Source organism: Phymastichus coffea, unplaced genomic scaffold (genome assembly GCF_024137745.1).
Source record: "Phymastichus coffea isolate CEN01 unplaced genomic scaffold, Cenicafe_Pcof_1.1 PCOF00127, whole genome shotgun sequence".
Taxonomy (NCBI): Eukaryota; Metazoa; Arthropoda; class Insecta; order Hymenoptera; family Eulophidae; genus Phymastichus; species Phymastichus coffea.
The window spans coordinates 425,027-441,818 of record NW_026706938.1 but is presented as its reverse complement, the minus strand read 5'-3'; the positions used below and the strand labels follow the sequence as shown (position 1 = coordinate 441,818).

General features: G+C 39.4%; 2 protein-coding genes across 2 annotated transcripts in view; one reads left to right on the top strand and one right to left on the bottom strand.

The window, feature by feature from the left end:
* Nucleotides 1-5,124, bottom strand: part of LOC131671486 (scavenger receptor class B member 1-like) — a 41,137-nt gene extending 36,013 nt beyond the window's left edge. The window contains exons 1-2 of the mRNA XM_058947942.1: nucleotides 4,695-5,124; nucleotides 2,171-2,326 (exon numbers count right to left, since the gene is read on the bottom strand). Coding sequence (XP_058803925.1) covers nucleotides 2,171-2,326; nucleotides 4,695-4,731 — 193 coding nt within the window. The 5' untranslated portion in view covers nucleotides 4,732-5,124. The remainder of the gene's footprint in view (nucleotides 1-2,170; nucleotides 2,327-4,694) is intronic.
* Nucleotides 5,125-8,997: 3,873 nt separating this feature from the next.
* Nucleotides 8,998-16,774, top strand: LOC131671498 (uncharacterized). The gene is made up of 4 exons (XM_058947969.1): nucleotides 8,998-9,369; nucleotides 9,444-12,663; nucleotides 12,883-14,396; nucleotides 14,474-16,774. Exons 1-4 carry the CDS (start codon nucleotides 8,998-9,000, stop codon nucleotides 16,772-16,774), a joined length of 7,407 nt encoding a protein of 2,468 aa, XP_058803952.1.
* Nucleotides 16,775-16,792: the final 18 nt, after the last annotated feature.

Here is a 16,792-nt window from a genome sequence, read left to right as displayed (position 1 = left end):
TCGCTCCGCGGCAGGAATCAGCGCATCCGGACTGCGGCTGATTCATGTGGAAAGTTACCGTGCCGTGTATAGCAGTAAAAGGCCTTTTTTTTCCTCGTTTGCCCCTCTTTGTTGTTTTTCTACAGCCCTTTTGCTCTTTTCGCGGGAGGATTGCCGCCCGAGACCGGCTCGCCTGCGCCTGCGTCAGACTCCGCCTCGAATTGCCCATTCGTTTTTTTTAATGGCAATGGTTTTTAGCATCAATGTCGTCTCTATATTACTGATTTCATGCTGACGGCAAAAACTGGTTCCAAGAATACTTAATATTGTTAATAGGGCTAGAAAGTACACCAATAATTCGTCGACGTATTTAGCGAGTTTTCGAAAAAGTTCCGTTCACCGTTAGCAGAAGTAATGGAAATATTTGAGGCGTGCACTGCGTGCGCAACTGATATTCCTTAGACACCGGCAAAAGGTACGAATTCCCTCATCATTATAGCAGACACGAGTTATCTGTCGAAGAAGATATACGTCTTTCATGAATGAGCACTCGCACTGAAAGGAAAAGATGCTCGATTTGAACCAAAGAAGAACAAAAAATGATCACGGGAAATTCATTGGCGATGATACCGGTTGTATGCCGCAAGGACGGGGGAATCCCACACGCGCGAGCCCCCCGCCCTTTTCTTCTGCTCGACCTCATATGTACTCCCATTGATAATTTCTATCCGATTTTATCTCGTTCGTGCAGTTTCAAAAAATTACATTCCCACGTACGCGATATGAACAAATATTAAGAATTACTTCAATGGTATAGCTGGTATTGTCAGTGACGTTCTCGAATTAATGATCTTCAATTTACAATATAGTTTATGTGATTTCTCTTAAGAAGGTGTGACGCCATGCTGTATTTCATTTGCGTCAAATGTAGATTCCACGTTTACTAACCCTTCCGCTATTCCTTCTCGTTTTTTTTTTCCAAGTCCTCTCGTCGTCCTATAAGCTACGCAGTCGTATGACGTCAAAATAATTTTTCTTTTAGCCACTAATTTATGATTTGCAACGTATAACAAAGTTTTAACCGTTTTCACTGTAGTGGGCTTAATTGATAGGTCTATGCAGATATGTTAAATTGTTCTGCAGTTGTTTAATGTGGCGCTGATAGTGTTCGAACCCAAAATATTCTCTAGATACTAATTTTTTTAGCGGCATCATCTGTCAATTTGTTTGAATTATCATCATTTCTCAATGGTTCATCACCCCAAACGCCGATTATCGGTCCGCTCAACTAACTCCAGCTAAAACGCGTCAGAAATATAATTTTAGTGCTCCCTATAATCTCATAAGGGGTTATCCGCAGCGCAACGGGGCAATTCAATTGCGATTTGCTGCATGTTTCGATTAAATGGCAGAGTGGCGTGACCTTTGAGAAAAAAAAAAAAAAAAGAAAAAAAAATCTGAATAACTTACTCAAGAGTATAATCTTTCGCTTTGGCCTTCGTTGATTTATATAAGTGAGCACCTATCACGTGCGAACCGCAAATTTGTTTTCCTCGAGGCTCGCGATCGCAATGGAATACACGGCTTTGCTCAAAAAATCTAGCGATCCATCGAACGAAATGCTTTTACAAATTTTCTTGGGATATAATGCGCGCGCTTGGCAAAATGTCACTAATTCATTAATAATTTTTCATCTGCTACATTATGCAAGATGATGCATATTTCAGCCAGTCGTGAATATCATTCGACATCTTTGTCAGTGATTGCTCTCCTATGTTATTAAATGCGCAAAGAAAAAAACGTAGCGGATTTTGAAACGAGTATGCGCGGGGCATACAAAACTTTTTTTCATAAGAGCAAACTTATGGAATTCAAGTAATCTTTGAAGGCGCATAAATTACATGGCAACAAATCATGACATATCGACAAAGATCATTTTTTGCGGTTTCTTTTGTAGTAAGCCAAATATTTTCATAAGTTGTGGTAAAATGTAATTTCATATACTTATTACTGCACAAATATAGCTGTATTATATGAAATACTCTGAATTTCGACGGTATACTTATTTCACATTCGTTCTTATTTACCAATCTGTATGTTTCCTCGATATATAAAATGAATTTGTTCATTGATAGTAACGATATGTAGAGATATGTACGTAAATAAAAGTTAGTATTTAAAATGTTATTACTTTTTGAAGTCGGCTGGAGGGGTACTTTTGGTGAATCGAGAATAAGGATGTTGGTCAGTCCAAATTGCCGTCGAGGTGCCTCTGGATCTTTTGAAGGTTCTTTTTGAACATCATTTGATGGCTCGGTCTTTTCACTCTTTTCACTCTTTCCAGGGCCTGCAAGATTTTTTTTACGCATATAGAAAACTACAAATTACAGATTACATGCAGGCGATCATACGAGTGGAAAAACAGTAACTAAATATTACGTTTTTCAACAAGAAGTATTCTTGAACTACATTTATAAATAGAACTTTTGAAAATGATCGTAAGCATATGATTTGATATATCGTATCAATAATGGTATAGATTCGTACACATTGCATATGATTATCAAGCCAAATCCATTTATTCATTTATTCTGTTCTATTTGGGTTGAATTCAGACAAATTATTGAATATTTATAGTAGGATTTACTCAAGCCTAGCCAAAGAAGCAATGAATACGGTTTTTTTGGTATTTCATAAATTGCACTGTGACATTTTATAATTACATGGAAAAAGTAAAGTTATATATTTGTATTGTCGTCAAGTTGTATACGTATGCCTACGAGTTATGACCGTACACGTGAGTCTGGTATCGTTCATAAAAAAAAATCTCATTTCTTGCGAGGAGTGTTCATAAAAACGTGATGATGATTTAGTATTTCCAGACGTTGTATCTACTCGAACAACTCTCAGGCAATAACATTTTTGCAATTTATCGTGGCTTTCTTTAACCCGTATTTTTATCAGAATATAATAATCAGTCTCGAATGACTTGACTCTCAATAGCTTTCCGTGTCCTTGTGCACGTACAATGTGCCTATCGTATTTGAAAACTTTTATTCTAATGTAATCGCTTCGAACGATATTAAGACTTGAACAAAGGAATAAATTAATAATTATTTAAATGATTGGCAGTCGATTGATTATTATATTGAAGCGTTTTCATGGATATAAATTGAAATTTACGTAGTATACTTTTTCAAATGACAGATGTCTTTGGAACTAATAAAAAATTACCGAACGTATAAAAAAACTAGTCGCAAGATTCAATGAATTTTCGTAAACAGTGCGCATGAGGTTTTTAGAATTGTGCGTTCATTGGTAGTTTCTACGAGGTTTTATACTTTCGTTTACTCGAAAATTGCATGAAATGAAAAAAAGTTTAAATAAATTGTTTTAATTATCGAAAGTATCGAGCATTATTTTTTCGTGAGCTGTCAAGTGCAACAATTTTTTTGGACAATCCTTCCGTGCCGCTTAACATCCTCTCACTCGTACTAAACGTCTAGTACGCTCTTGATGAACACTCGAGACACTCGGTGGCGCGCACGTGCCTCTATAGCGTCTCTTTATCCCAGTGCGCTTTGACTGACGGGGCGACAATCGTACTCGTATTTTTACAACTCTACCGAGTATCCCCTTTTCTTTTTCTTGCGGCTAATTAAATATGCGAAAGGACAAAAAAATAATCTAACAACTTTTTGTCACGGAAATCTACACGACTGCTTGACGCACCAATATGATTCTAACTGATTCTGTAATTAGTCTGGCGCGCATCTGATGTTTATGCATTAATGAGTTTTACAAAACGTGCGAGTGTTTATTTGTGGTATTACGAATTTTATGCGACTTGAGATAAATAACGAATTTACATTTGACGTTGATTATTGAATTGAAATATCTTAAGGAAGTAATAAGTACGTGTACATTCAGACGTGTTATCATCGATGACAATTTTTTCTTCTTCCGAATCGCGTGATTTAAATATCTACTTGCACTATTTTTTTCCCAAGTTAATTATCTTTACGTCAAATTGAATTATTAACTCAACGGCTTCCACGATGGACAGTAATTATATTTTTATTCTGTTTGTTTCAGAACAACAAAAAATATGCTAACGAATAAGTCACTTTTTTAATATAAACTCATTCTATAATTTTATTCGATATAGCTTGTATTGATAAAAATACGCGCAATCTTTGATAGGTTCGATTAAAAATCGAAATGAAAAAATAAAAGAAAGAAAATGTGAAATTGAAAAGCTTACAATTGACACGAATTAGATTGATACGTAGATCGTTCAGCAACAACAACAACAAAATTCTTAAAATGAACACAATAGCAAATGAAATTGTTAAATTGATAATACTTTTAAAATTTCTCGATTAAAGAAAATTCATTCTCATTCAACAATTGACTCAGAAAATTGAAAAACTTTTTTTATAATCTATTTTTTCTACGATTCTGAATTGATTTACTATAACTGATACAATTTTTAATAAAATAAATCGTATATTATTTTATTCAGGAGATAAGTATATAATCGAAAATAATAATAGATGGCTTTGTTTTGAAAAATATGGATAAATAAGTATCCATTCAGTGAGTGTAAAGTCGTAGCAATTTATCCATAAATATTTCAATATCTCAATCGATTGCCATTGGCAATGTATTTCTCCAGTTATTATAAGACAAAAAAATAAGATGAATCAACTCACACTTAGCTAACCCCGCAAAGCACAATAAGTTCCTCATGGTGTCCTCCTCGAAGACTCAATTTCTCATAAAACTCAATTGACACGCGACCAATTGTTACTTACAGAAGTTATCTATCGAAAGAAACAGTCGATTTGCGTATGAGTTGAGCATTAACTGTAGCAATAGTTAAACGGCGTCATGTAATAATGGCAAGAGTTTTGAATGTCGTCACTGATGGAGAAGTCACTCGATGACATTCGCAAAAAAGCCGAAACTATCGACGAAAAGTAATTGGCAAACAATAACGTTTGGTGGCAAAGGAAAAGCAGCGAACGAGAGAACGGAGTTCAAAGTAGAACTGAAAAAAGAAAAGTTGCACGTGGAGCTTGTGCATTCGATGCGCACCGAGGTACTGTGGCGAGCGACCACGGATTTTTCGATTATAAGAAATCGCCGCGCGGCGCCGATAAGAGCGAGAGAGAGAGAAATAGATGGCCGAGCTTAGAGCAGGGGCAAACGTATAGCGTCGTGATAAGAAGGAGGACGGAGGAGTGACGAGACGAGTATAGCTGTACGCCCGAGCGCTACCAGCCAGTAGCTATAAGAATGACAAAGTGTGGTCGTGCGCTCGACTGTTATCTATTTGGGTCTGGGGGAGCGAAGCCCGCCCGGATGAAGAACAAAACGTGCGCGATTTTTTGCTCGCCTCGTTTTCCACGTGTTTATGTTATTGCCAGCCTTTGCGAGCTTCTCTTTTGCGGCCAATTGCACACCCGCCAAACCCTGCTTTGTCATTATTGGCATCTTACCCAAAATGGAGGCTATTGTCGCCTCAACCACGATCAATCTCCGCTTAGTGCTGTTTTATTGCTCGATTCATTTCAACAATTCTCAGATAAAATCATGTTTTTCTATTTTTTTTGTGCATATCTTTATACTATTTTTTCAAAAGTTTTTTGCTTTATGAACTTTGATCGATACGAAGCACTACTCCTCGCCGTCGGTATGTTCGCTTTCGCATTCCGATTTTTGCCGTTGGCGTAAACGTTCTCGATCTTCTTCTATCTGTCTCACGTCTTCCTTTGTCAAGTGTAGACCTGAAAAATGGCGTTATTAATTTCATTACGATCTTTCTTGAATTTTCAACTTCAATTGCCTAAAAACGCACCAGTTAAATCCACTTCGCTGTCGAACGAGCATATCGAGCTGCATTCGATCTTGGTAAACTTGCCCGCTGTCATTTTTAATTTTGCGCCATGATTTACGTTCTCACTCCTGCTTTCTCGAACCGAAATACGATCTTTCTCTTGATTTTCTTCATCGTTTGCTTCGCTGTTCACTGATTTTGTTAAACTGGATGTTTGCCCAACTTTCTTATCATCGCCAGTTCCTGAAACTAAAGATAAAATCTATAGTGGTCTAAAAAATTATCCGGTATTATTGTAAACATATTTTGTTTTCAATTTATTTCAAATAATAGCAAGTTCTTGAAATACCAGTAAGTCAATGTTCTGCAATGTATCTTACGTACGTGTGCTAAAAAAGCTACAAAACTGTACAATTTTTTTTATCATTTTTGAAAGTTCTTCAACGATGCCATATTATTAAGTACAGTATTAAGGGTAATTATGCATGACATTCTTCTAAGCTGATTAATGATATTTTTATCTCAATGATAAAATCCGGTTGACATTATATTATCTTATCTATGTTATTCATTTGGTATGTTTAGAAAACGACTTTCGTAAATATTTAAAGGAAGTATCCATTCGATTTCAAACTGACAATGGTAATTTGATAAATGCAACAGCTTGTGTAACAGTTTCTACTAAGACAATGTAGTATGGGCTTGTGACCTACGAATCACGTCTTGGTCGCATTCTCTTAATCGTTCACGAATCTTCTGAATTTCCTTCATTCGTATCAGCTCATCTGCCTCCAGAACGCATACGATGTGCATGATATTGAGATACTTTTCTCGCTCGCTAATCGAAGGTTTAATCTGAGGGAAAAGTTTATCTATGTCCGGCGGGCAACAGGCGTCTGGCTTTTTGGGGCGTTTGGCTTTCTTCTTGATGTTGCTATTGCATACCAACGGTGTCGAGGACTCCTCGGTCAACTCTGCGATTAGAGCGATTACAGTGCTTAAGGCGCACAAGTTCAAATGAAAAGGAAACTTTATTATTGTTGTTTGTTATTTGTTTGCATTCTACGGGGCTGATTAATATCGAGTATTAATTAATGTTATAAATATGCAACAAGTTGAACCGAAGCACAAGCATTATGAAAGAGCACTTGGCCAATCTTACGGGAAACTTTCTAAGAATCAACGATTCTTGCCCTTTAGCGTCTAATATGCAGTCCTTGCAATTGTACGCTATTGGACATAAGAGGCTTGAAAGTCACGATATTGAATAACAACCAAATGATTTTACTTGAAATCTCGTTGCAAGTCAATCTCTTTCCCGAGCAGCATCCGCTTGTCACGTTTCTCGGTTTTTTCCCCGATCGCGCGTCTTTTTTTTTCTTCGCCAGAAGCGTCTCTCTGTAAGCGCAGCAGTCGACTTCAGGCCGAACTTTGCGCATGTCTCGGCCGCTGCCACGTGCCCCTTATCGCGGCTCAATAACGATTGCGTATCAATGGATTCGCACTCGCCAGCTAATTATGACAGCCTCCTATCAATACCGCACAGCATATAGACGACTTTTTCTCTCTACACAACTGGAGGAATTTTATAAACGCTATTTTTTCTCGCTCTCCGCGAGTGTTTTTAAAAATCTATCCGCTTGAACTCCATCTTGTTTCTACGTCTGATGTACGAGTGGTAAGGTCAATCTATGTTTGAGCTGATGATGAAATTCAATTCCGCTCATTGCAAAGCTGCTATAAATTGCGTTATATTTAGCTTTGTGCGACGGAAAACAAAAAATTGTTTGTCAAATCGTACAATCAACAATAAGCGATTGAACAATATCGTAAGCAATATCGTCATTTCAATTTATGTATCATTTGCCAAGTGCTTAAGTGCCGACAAATGCGAGCATTTATTTGTAAATGATGCAAAAAAATTACACTCGCTCAGACTCCTTACGGTAGTTTTTCTATTGCTAATTACCGTTAAATAATCGATCGCTCCGAAGTCTACCAATGTCAGGATAATACGCGACACTACAGCTCGACTAAACAACAATTGCATTTATGTTATATATCATGGATTCCCGTAGAAATAGAGAATGATTTTCTGCGGTCGCCGAAATTAATCAAAAACCATCACAAGTTTGTTTAGGCATGTCTGCACGGATGTTCGACATCAATATTAATAAGACGTTCAACGCCTCGCACCATTCGATTTTTAATATATTTCTACTAATCCGAATTATCATACGCTGGCTATTTTTATATTTTTAATCGTGCGATTGTTTACCTTGCGCATTTGATTGGAATGTTGTCAAGAGGTCTGAGCGTAAACTAGGACTAGCACGTCCTGTTTCAGGTGTGATACCCATACAGATTGCACGCGTGTCAACGTCCGCCTGGCAAGCGCTATCGGCTTTTCTAATCACAGCTCATCATTCAATTTATGCTAATTTCTCGCTCAACTTTGCCCATATAGCCAAAATGCCTTTCGGCTATGCTCCACTCAACACTCGATATTTATTCTGTATCTTTTACAAAGCTTTATGACTTTAACACCGAACTTTGCCCATCTTTTCTCGATGTGCCGCGTTCTATTTTTAATACGATTGTTCTATGAGAATAGCACGACTTTTTTCTGATATGTCGGTCAACACTTACCCAACACTTACTAATTATGTTGAAACTAACCTTTTTCAGGTAGTGCGTCGACGCATGTTATTACTGTTGCTAATCGAGCTGGGAACGAATGATTGTTTTAGCTATTTTTCTAGGAAAACTTCGAATTTTACAACGTTCAATAACACGAAATAACTATTTCAAAATAACATTACGATTTATGTATTAATAATTTAAAAATTAGTCGATCGCTATGTATTCGATCTTGAGCTATACTTGGAAAGCTAATTTCATATTGAACCAACTTCACAGATTCATTTTATATTTTTGTTTTTATGACCATTAACCTCTAGTCAAAATTTACAAACAACCAAAATTTTAACGTAATTTTCATATTTAAAAATTTCGAAATTCAACAAGTTCCGTACATGTTCCAAGCAAAAAAAAACTGTTGTTAATTGAATAAGGTGAGTAATAAATTGGAAAATAATTTCTCGTAAAGACTAAAAATTATATTATATTAAATTAATATAATTTTTGGCTAGTTTAGTCAACGTAATTTTTGAAAAATGAAGAGTATGAGAAAAGACGACACCGCAAACCAAAACGACCTCCTGAAGGATTCTGTAGACGAAAATAGGGCCCATCTAAACAGACTATGTAAATGCGATAGAATTTTGTCGGAACATGAAATTCCAGATCTCGCAGAAAAGACAAAACTTTATTACGGGGATAAAAAATTCGACTTGGGCGCCGACCATTGCAACGATGATATCGAAGCCGAGTACAGGAAATTAATCGAACGACTCGATTTGCCAAAAGAAACATATTCTATGACAATAATCGAAACTAAATTTCCAAAATGCCTGAACTTTGGAGTTCGATCTGGAACAACGCATATGAATATGCAGAAGTTTTCTCCTTTATCGAGAGGTTACCAGGTAAATAAGTTATCCATAGGTTTGATCACAGTATTACCAAGTTTGCGAGGTGAAAAACACTGCATTTACCGCAGGGCCCAGCAATCGCCGTAGCAGCAATCGCTACATCGTTTCTAATAAAGCCAGAATGCTGGAACGAGGCTGTGATCGATCAAGTTGTCGAAGACGGTGATAGCTTTTACAACAACTCTTACCAGCACCTGAAGATAGACGACCGACGGGCAGTGACGCTGCAGCACTTGCAGCCGCACTTAAACATACGCAACGCACACCGCGCGACCGTTCAAATTAACGATCCTCTTTACGCTGGAACTTTCAGGTCGGAGAGGCCGCAGGATCTTCACGTGGCCAAAGCACTCGAGTTGCTTTTCCAGAAGCAAGACATATGCGTGCTCACCTCGCCGGTGTTGAACGTCGCCATCTGGAAGTGCTGTAGGCATTTCAACATCTTCGATGCCCAGCCGAGGTTCGACGATGTAGAGATCGACGACTCCAACACCGAAGGGACGGCCAAATTAATTTTTGTCGAAAATATGGCCGGTGTGCTGTTCATAATTCTGGAGAAAAGCGGAGTGCAGAACGAGTCGTACGTGCTTCACAAAGTATCGGTCAGCAGCGTTAAAGAGCTTTCTGCTATACCGGAAGAACCAGAGCAAGTTCTGGGGCCAGCAACACTCCCAGCGGACGGTTACTCGATCCCGGAAACATTCCGTGCAGTAGTGCGGGGAACTTATCACGCATATCACCCGAATATACCAAAGGAATTTCACGGTAGAAATCATCTCGTGCTCGCTCTAGCGGCTATCGTCTATTCGAAACTCTTGAGTGCCAACAAGTGGACGAAATTCATGATCGATCTGATCGTCAATCAGTCGAACATCTATCTCACCGACTTGGCACGTGTCCTAGGCAAGAGGCTCGACGACTCGTTCGAGATGTCAGTCAGCGAGCTCTTGTGCGATGTCGTTCTTGGCGTGTACACAGCCAAGATAAAGCTCACCGAGAATGTCGTGCCGGGAGAGGGTAAAAAAGGCAAGACAACCGTGAACGTCGGTACTCGCGATTTCTTCAACGGCAACGCCGCCGGTATCCTCGAATTGAAGAATACCTTCTACGCTATCTGGAAAGAGAACAACAAGTACTACCTCCTCGATCCTTTCGCGTGCGACGAGGAAGGCTTTCGCGTTGATCCAACCGATCCGGACGAGGCGGCTAGATATAACAAAGCTGCGTGCTGCGTAACGATGAATTCGTCGATAAATCAATTGCTGGAGATACTGTTGGAGAATACGGAGACTAAAGACAAAGATCCGTTCTTTATCCATGGCGTAAGCGTGTTGTACGTGAAGGCTGGCATTGCAAGCGACGCTTCCGATGAGAAAGTTGTGTATCGAGAAAAAGATACTAATCGCAGACCTCAACCGCCACCCTCACCACCGTCGACCGTCGTTGACGAGTGCGTCACGGTTGTAAAACCGCATCCTATACCGCGGCCACGAGACGCTTTGGTAGATTACGTGGCGCAATATCCGGAACTGATGAGTCAAGTCGAGCTTTTCATGGATACGTTTGATAACGCCGACAAGGACAAGCTCAATGAAGACGACATCGGCTACGAGATCGCCAATCCACATCGACTGATCCTGAGTGCGACGAGAAATTGTGTGGACGCTGGATTTCACGAACCGAGTAAAGGAAGGCAGGGTTTGATTATAGGCCTGACAGCGATGGTAAAAGCTCGGTTAAAAAATGAAGCTGATTGGACCCACAGAGACGTCGATCAAATAATTATTGAAGGAAATGCAGTCTACGGAAAAATAGTTGCTTGGATCTTCGATGGCTCGGAAGGTGACCCTTTTGAAGAAACTGATGAAGATCAAGAAGAGGCGTCACGTTCTAAGCAAGAAGAACTCTCGGAAACTTTCGTTTCGGCATCCCGTATGTCCGATAGCATTTTTATCAGAGGACTTAACAACATAGAGTTCTCGATGTTGCCGGAAAAAATTAAAATTCTCGATGAATATATTCGTTTGTCATGGCAAATTAGTGTTCTTGAGGGTGAGGCAAATCCATTGGCGAATTTAGGAGAAGCTTTGGAAAAATATTTCGATACTTTCAACGAGATGTTGTTGGAGAATAATAAATTGATGTACGCAGTGTGGCTGCAGAGTGATAAATACTTTGTGTTTAATCCATATGGAAACGATTGTGACGGTTGGCGGAATATCACCGAGGCAGCAACGCTTTTTGTCGTCGACAGCATTAATGAACTAGTCAATTTGCTCTACGGTTTATTTGAATTTAACGATTATTACTTTAAATGCCATTACGTTAAACTGAGGTTCCAATCCGATGAAAATAACGAATCGAACTCAGTTGAAAATGGATCTACAATAGAAAGCTTTGAAAAATTCAAAATTAAATTTTTACCAATAACTGAAGATAATTTAAATGATATGAAACCTGATGATTTAAAAAATGAAGCAATACACGAAACAACGATTGAAGACGAAGAAACTGAAGTGAATAACGAAACGAACTCTGCTTACGAAGCCAAATCGTTAACACAGGATTTGGAAAATCTGTTTAAAGATGTGGCAGAGACTGAACAAGGTGAAACTCCGGAAAGATTGAATCTCGCACTCGTAACCGGTATCGTGAAAATCGAAGATTCAACTGAAAATCAAGAGTACCAAGAACATCAAAACGTATATTATGAGAAACTGAAGTACAAGCATCCACCTCCGTTTGTTATACCGCCAGCCAAAAATCTGTGCAACCTTTTGGACATAAAATTAGCCTCAAAATCACGCCACTCTTTGCTTTCGAGGTTTTCCATTGATTCAAGACTGGCTATGAAAGAAAAAGAAGATATTTCTGATGTTACCATAAGTACCGTTGACAAATCCAAACTAATCAATTTGCCACGAAAAAAATATTTTTTCTCCAAGAGTTTACCGGATGGCTTGACGCCTATTCGCGCGGTCGACGAGCAATATATACACGACAAGATTGCCGAGGAAGTGCTGGAAGAAGAGTGCAAGCGTAAACAAAAAGAGAAGGAAATCGAGATGATTGCGCAAGTTGTGCCTGACGCACCAACCGATTGTATTTTGCCGAGTATCATTCCAGTTGGGCCGTGTATAATGACTCCAAAGTTCAATCCCAAACCTCGCGCTTGTCCAGAAAAACAAGAAAAGAGGTGCTCGTTGTCCGAAAAGCAGCAGGAGGATGTGGTATTGCGAAAACTGGTTTGCAGCACCGAAAATTTGCTACTGGAACTAGTTGTGCCGGGTTTTAAAGGATGCACGGTGAGTTGCTTTATTGTATTTATTTTCTCACGTTCATGTGGAGTAAATGCTTCGATTATTTAAAAATATTTTTGACTCCGTAATTTTCAATTTGTTCGTTTACGGTGAAGTAAACTTAAAAATTTCTTCTTATTCGAAATGTCCATTATTACTCAAAGCATGATGAAACACTCAATAAATTTGTATTTCCAGGAGTGGAAAGAAGCGCAAGAAACACCCGAGGAATGCCCAAAAACCGACAAGTGTGCGGAGGTTGGCGAGCCGGATGACGGGCAAGTCGATGGTAAATGCTCGGAAATTCGTGGTTTCGGCAAAACGGACGATGAGAACGTCGGCATTATCCTAGCAAGCAAATGCTTACAAGATCGCGAGACAATAGAGTCATGTCACTACAAATCTTGCTACTTCTCGGCAATCCTCTGCGTGCTGGCCAAAATCAACGTGGACGTGACCGAGTTTCACGGTGGCTTCCTCGATCGAATGATCGTTGCGACGAATAAGATCAGTGATGTAACGGGTAAATTCCGATACAAGATGATGCGCTGCTTTCGGAATTTCAACATCCTTGGCGCGCGTTGCAACGTCATTCTGAGACAAACTCGCTACGCCGATCCGGATAATTACGAGCCAGACGCGCTCGAATTCCTTTTACCGAGCTTCCTCGATAAGAATCAAACGGGAATTTTGGTTTTTGGAAACGTTGCTTATGCCTTCTGGACCGCCAACGGCATCTACTATCTATTTGATCCATATTCTTGTGATGAGAATGGTCGAGCTGCTCCTGGGGGGCAAGCGTGTCTCATGGAAATCTGTGACTTTGATACCTTCATCAATCGAATTATCGAAAATACTGGAGAAGCTACTTGCCAATCTTACAGACTATATACCATCGCGATATCACATTTGGAGCAAATAAAGAAGCGTAAGCCGAGAAGAAAAAAGAAATCTTGCTGTGAATTGCCAGTTGAGGATGATCAACCGTCGTATGCTGACGAATGTTGCCCTCCGGAACTCGAGAAAAGTGAATCGGAAACTTCGTTGATCGAATCGTCGGATTGGGTGAAAAACGATATAACTGAGATTCCGACTTACGACGGTGCCTGTCCAGGTTTCACGCCGATCAAGAACTACAACGCTTCAGCGATCGAGGTAGAAATTTTGGAAAACGATATCACTCGACCAATCATGGCACCTTTCAAACTCGATGAGAACTGCAAACCGTCGAGGCAAATACCGTACGATCGCAAATTTTTCGAAAACTCAGTACTCGCCGAGCCGATGGATTTATGCGTAATGGCTTGGGCTCAGATATACGAGCCACCGGCTTGGAGTACCAAAACAATGCAAGCTCTCTTCGAAGCGAGCAGAGAATACGCTTTCGATAGCTTACTGACTGCCGAGGATACAACGGTTACAAAAATGTGCGACGATGTGCTGACAGAGTTCAATATTGCCAATTACAATTTCCGAGCTGTCTTCGCTCCAATGCACGCGGGTGTGTTGTACGCGGACGAAGGTTGGAACTTGGCGATGTCGTTGGAAAAGATTTTTGGCTCGACAGTATATACCGGCGCCATCATTGTGTGTGGAGATGCGCATATTGGCGTTATGAAAAATAGAGATAAATACTATGCCTGGTGGCTGCTTGATAGAACGAAAAATATCAGGATGGTTGTTTCGGATGATATGGTACACTATTTAAAGCTTATAGTCAAAGTTAGTGCTCCATATGTTTTATTAGATATATTTCGGAGGCAAATGCAATGCTTACTTAAAATGTTTGATTGTTGCAGGAAATCGGTCAGCCTGAAGAAGTGGATTTCAAAATTAGAATTATCACGATATCTTACACTAAAATTTATGGACCAGACTGCAGCGATCTTGATGGTCTACACGAGTCGATGATGCCCTCGTCTTCATTAGCGAAAATCCACGTAAATGATCAAGAAAATGATTTCGATGCAGTTTTCCGCCCCATCAACTGTCCGAAAAAGCCTTTACTTATATTCGGAAGCGTTGCGCTGAATGAGCGGGATACTGTGACTGAACCATACGTAAAACGCTGTTACTTTGTTGCGGTGTTTGCAGTGATGCTCAAGAGAGATATCATCCAAAATCCCTTACCTGGGATGGTAGACAAAGTTCTAGAGCTCGCCGAATGTATCTACAAATTATGCGAGCAGCCAAAGTATCACACCGAGCACATCCTCAAAGACGTGTGCTTACTGGGTCGCGCGTTTGAGCTTCGAGATTGCGCTTCTCAACTAATTTGCTTGCAGGGTCAAGTTGATATGAATGACAAAAATTTTATCGCTATCGTGAAAAAGCATCTCGAGCGGCACTTGAAAAAATCAACGAGTGGTGTTATACATTTCTCGAATTGCTGCTACGGTTTTTGGTACTCGAGAGCAAAATGTTGTTACTATTATCTAGATCCTTACTATTGCGACGAAAACGGAAAAAGAGTTCATTTGCGAGGCAAAAGTTGTCTTTTCATGTTTCCATCTATTTGCGAAATGGTCAAGCAGATGTGTTTGAATAACTTTGAAGAAACTACTGGCTTCTTTATTCACCAAATACATGTGGAATCGGTTGATTCCTCGGCTTGTCCCAAATTTCAAGAGGATCCAGTCTGGATTTATTTAGATAACCATTGGAGTTACAATCACGTTTCGAAGCAGAATGCTCCAAAAAAGAAAACAAAAGAACTAGAAACGCCAAAAGAAGTAAAAAAGCCTATGTTCAAAAACTACTTAATAGAAATACCAAATTCGATATACTCTATTTGGGGCACTCTGAGTACTTTCGATACGAAATTTGGTTTACACGCTGGCAAGAATCAAGTAGCTATATGTATTGCCGCTCTGGCCATGCAAAATTTATGTCATCCATCTATGTGGAGTACTAGCGTTCTGGATTCGGCGGTTATTTGCGGCCACTCTTACTACAAAGACAGCCAAAAAATCCCACTACAATCTCGCAATCAATTTAGTTTGACCGACTGTTTGAAGATCACACCTTACTTCTGGGATTTGGAATTTTCCTCCGATATGTGTGGAGTACTTTATTGCAGTACCGATCAACCTAATCTAGCAGAAACGATGGAAAACGCATTCAAACGTTTCGAAAATCTGTTACTTCACTGTAATAAAAAGTTCGTTGCCCTGTTGAAAACATCCGAAGCCTTTTACGTTATTGACGCATCATGGACAGGACCACCGTTATTCTCGGAAAACCACGGAGCCATATATGCAATCAGAACTAGAAATCTAAACATGCTAGTTTACGTGGTTACGAAAATCCTAAACACAAATTACCGACTTGAATTCGCAATAACACCAGTGAACTTGTTTTTCAAGCAAGATGACTGGCAACCGAGCGACTCAAATTCCAAAATCAGTCGCAAAAAATTGTTGGATAAGCCTGCTCGCCAATCACCAGGAACTACGATCAATCATGCCTGTCTCGTCAACGGATGCGACGCTGTTCCAGACGAAGATTCCTACTTATTATACAGTAAACACTTGAAATTAGGTTTGAGTCGAGGATTAGAGCTGGAATGTGCTCCGGATTTATTATTAGAAACTGTCTCAACTAAGAAAATATGTGGTAGAAGAAGACCACAAAGCTGTTGTGCACCGAAACCTGGAACGAAGTTGACTAAATCAATTTCCAGTATTCTGAATAAAACTGTTGGCTACCCCAAGATTTTGAACTTAATAAAAAATATTCCTGATGAGTGCTTCCCACAACGTGGAAAAACCCATCCTAAAATTGCTTGTGGCCCTAAAAAAGATTCAATAATTGATGAAAAAATTGAAAAAGTACGTGGATCATGTCAAACAAAAAAAGAAATCGATGTTAGGAGTAGCTTTATTTATGAAGAGGAACGAGAAATGTTCCACAAGTATAATGCGGAATTGAAAAAAGATATCTATCACAATTATAAGCATGGACAAAAAGAATTTAAGAAAATGACTTCAACTTTACTTTCATCGACAATGATAGGATCCGCGTCAGCTGAGTTTAGTGTATTTTCACAGTGTAGTGAACAAATGGAAGAAGAACCCGAAGAAAGTAACATACAGGAGTAAGAAATAACATATAGGAGT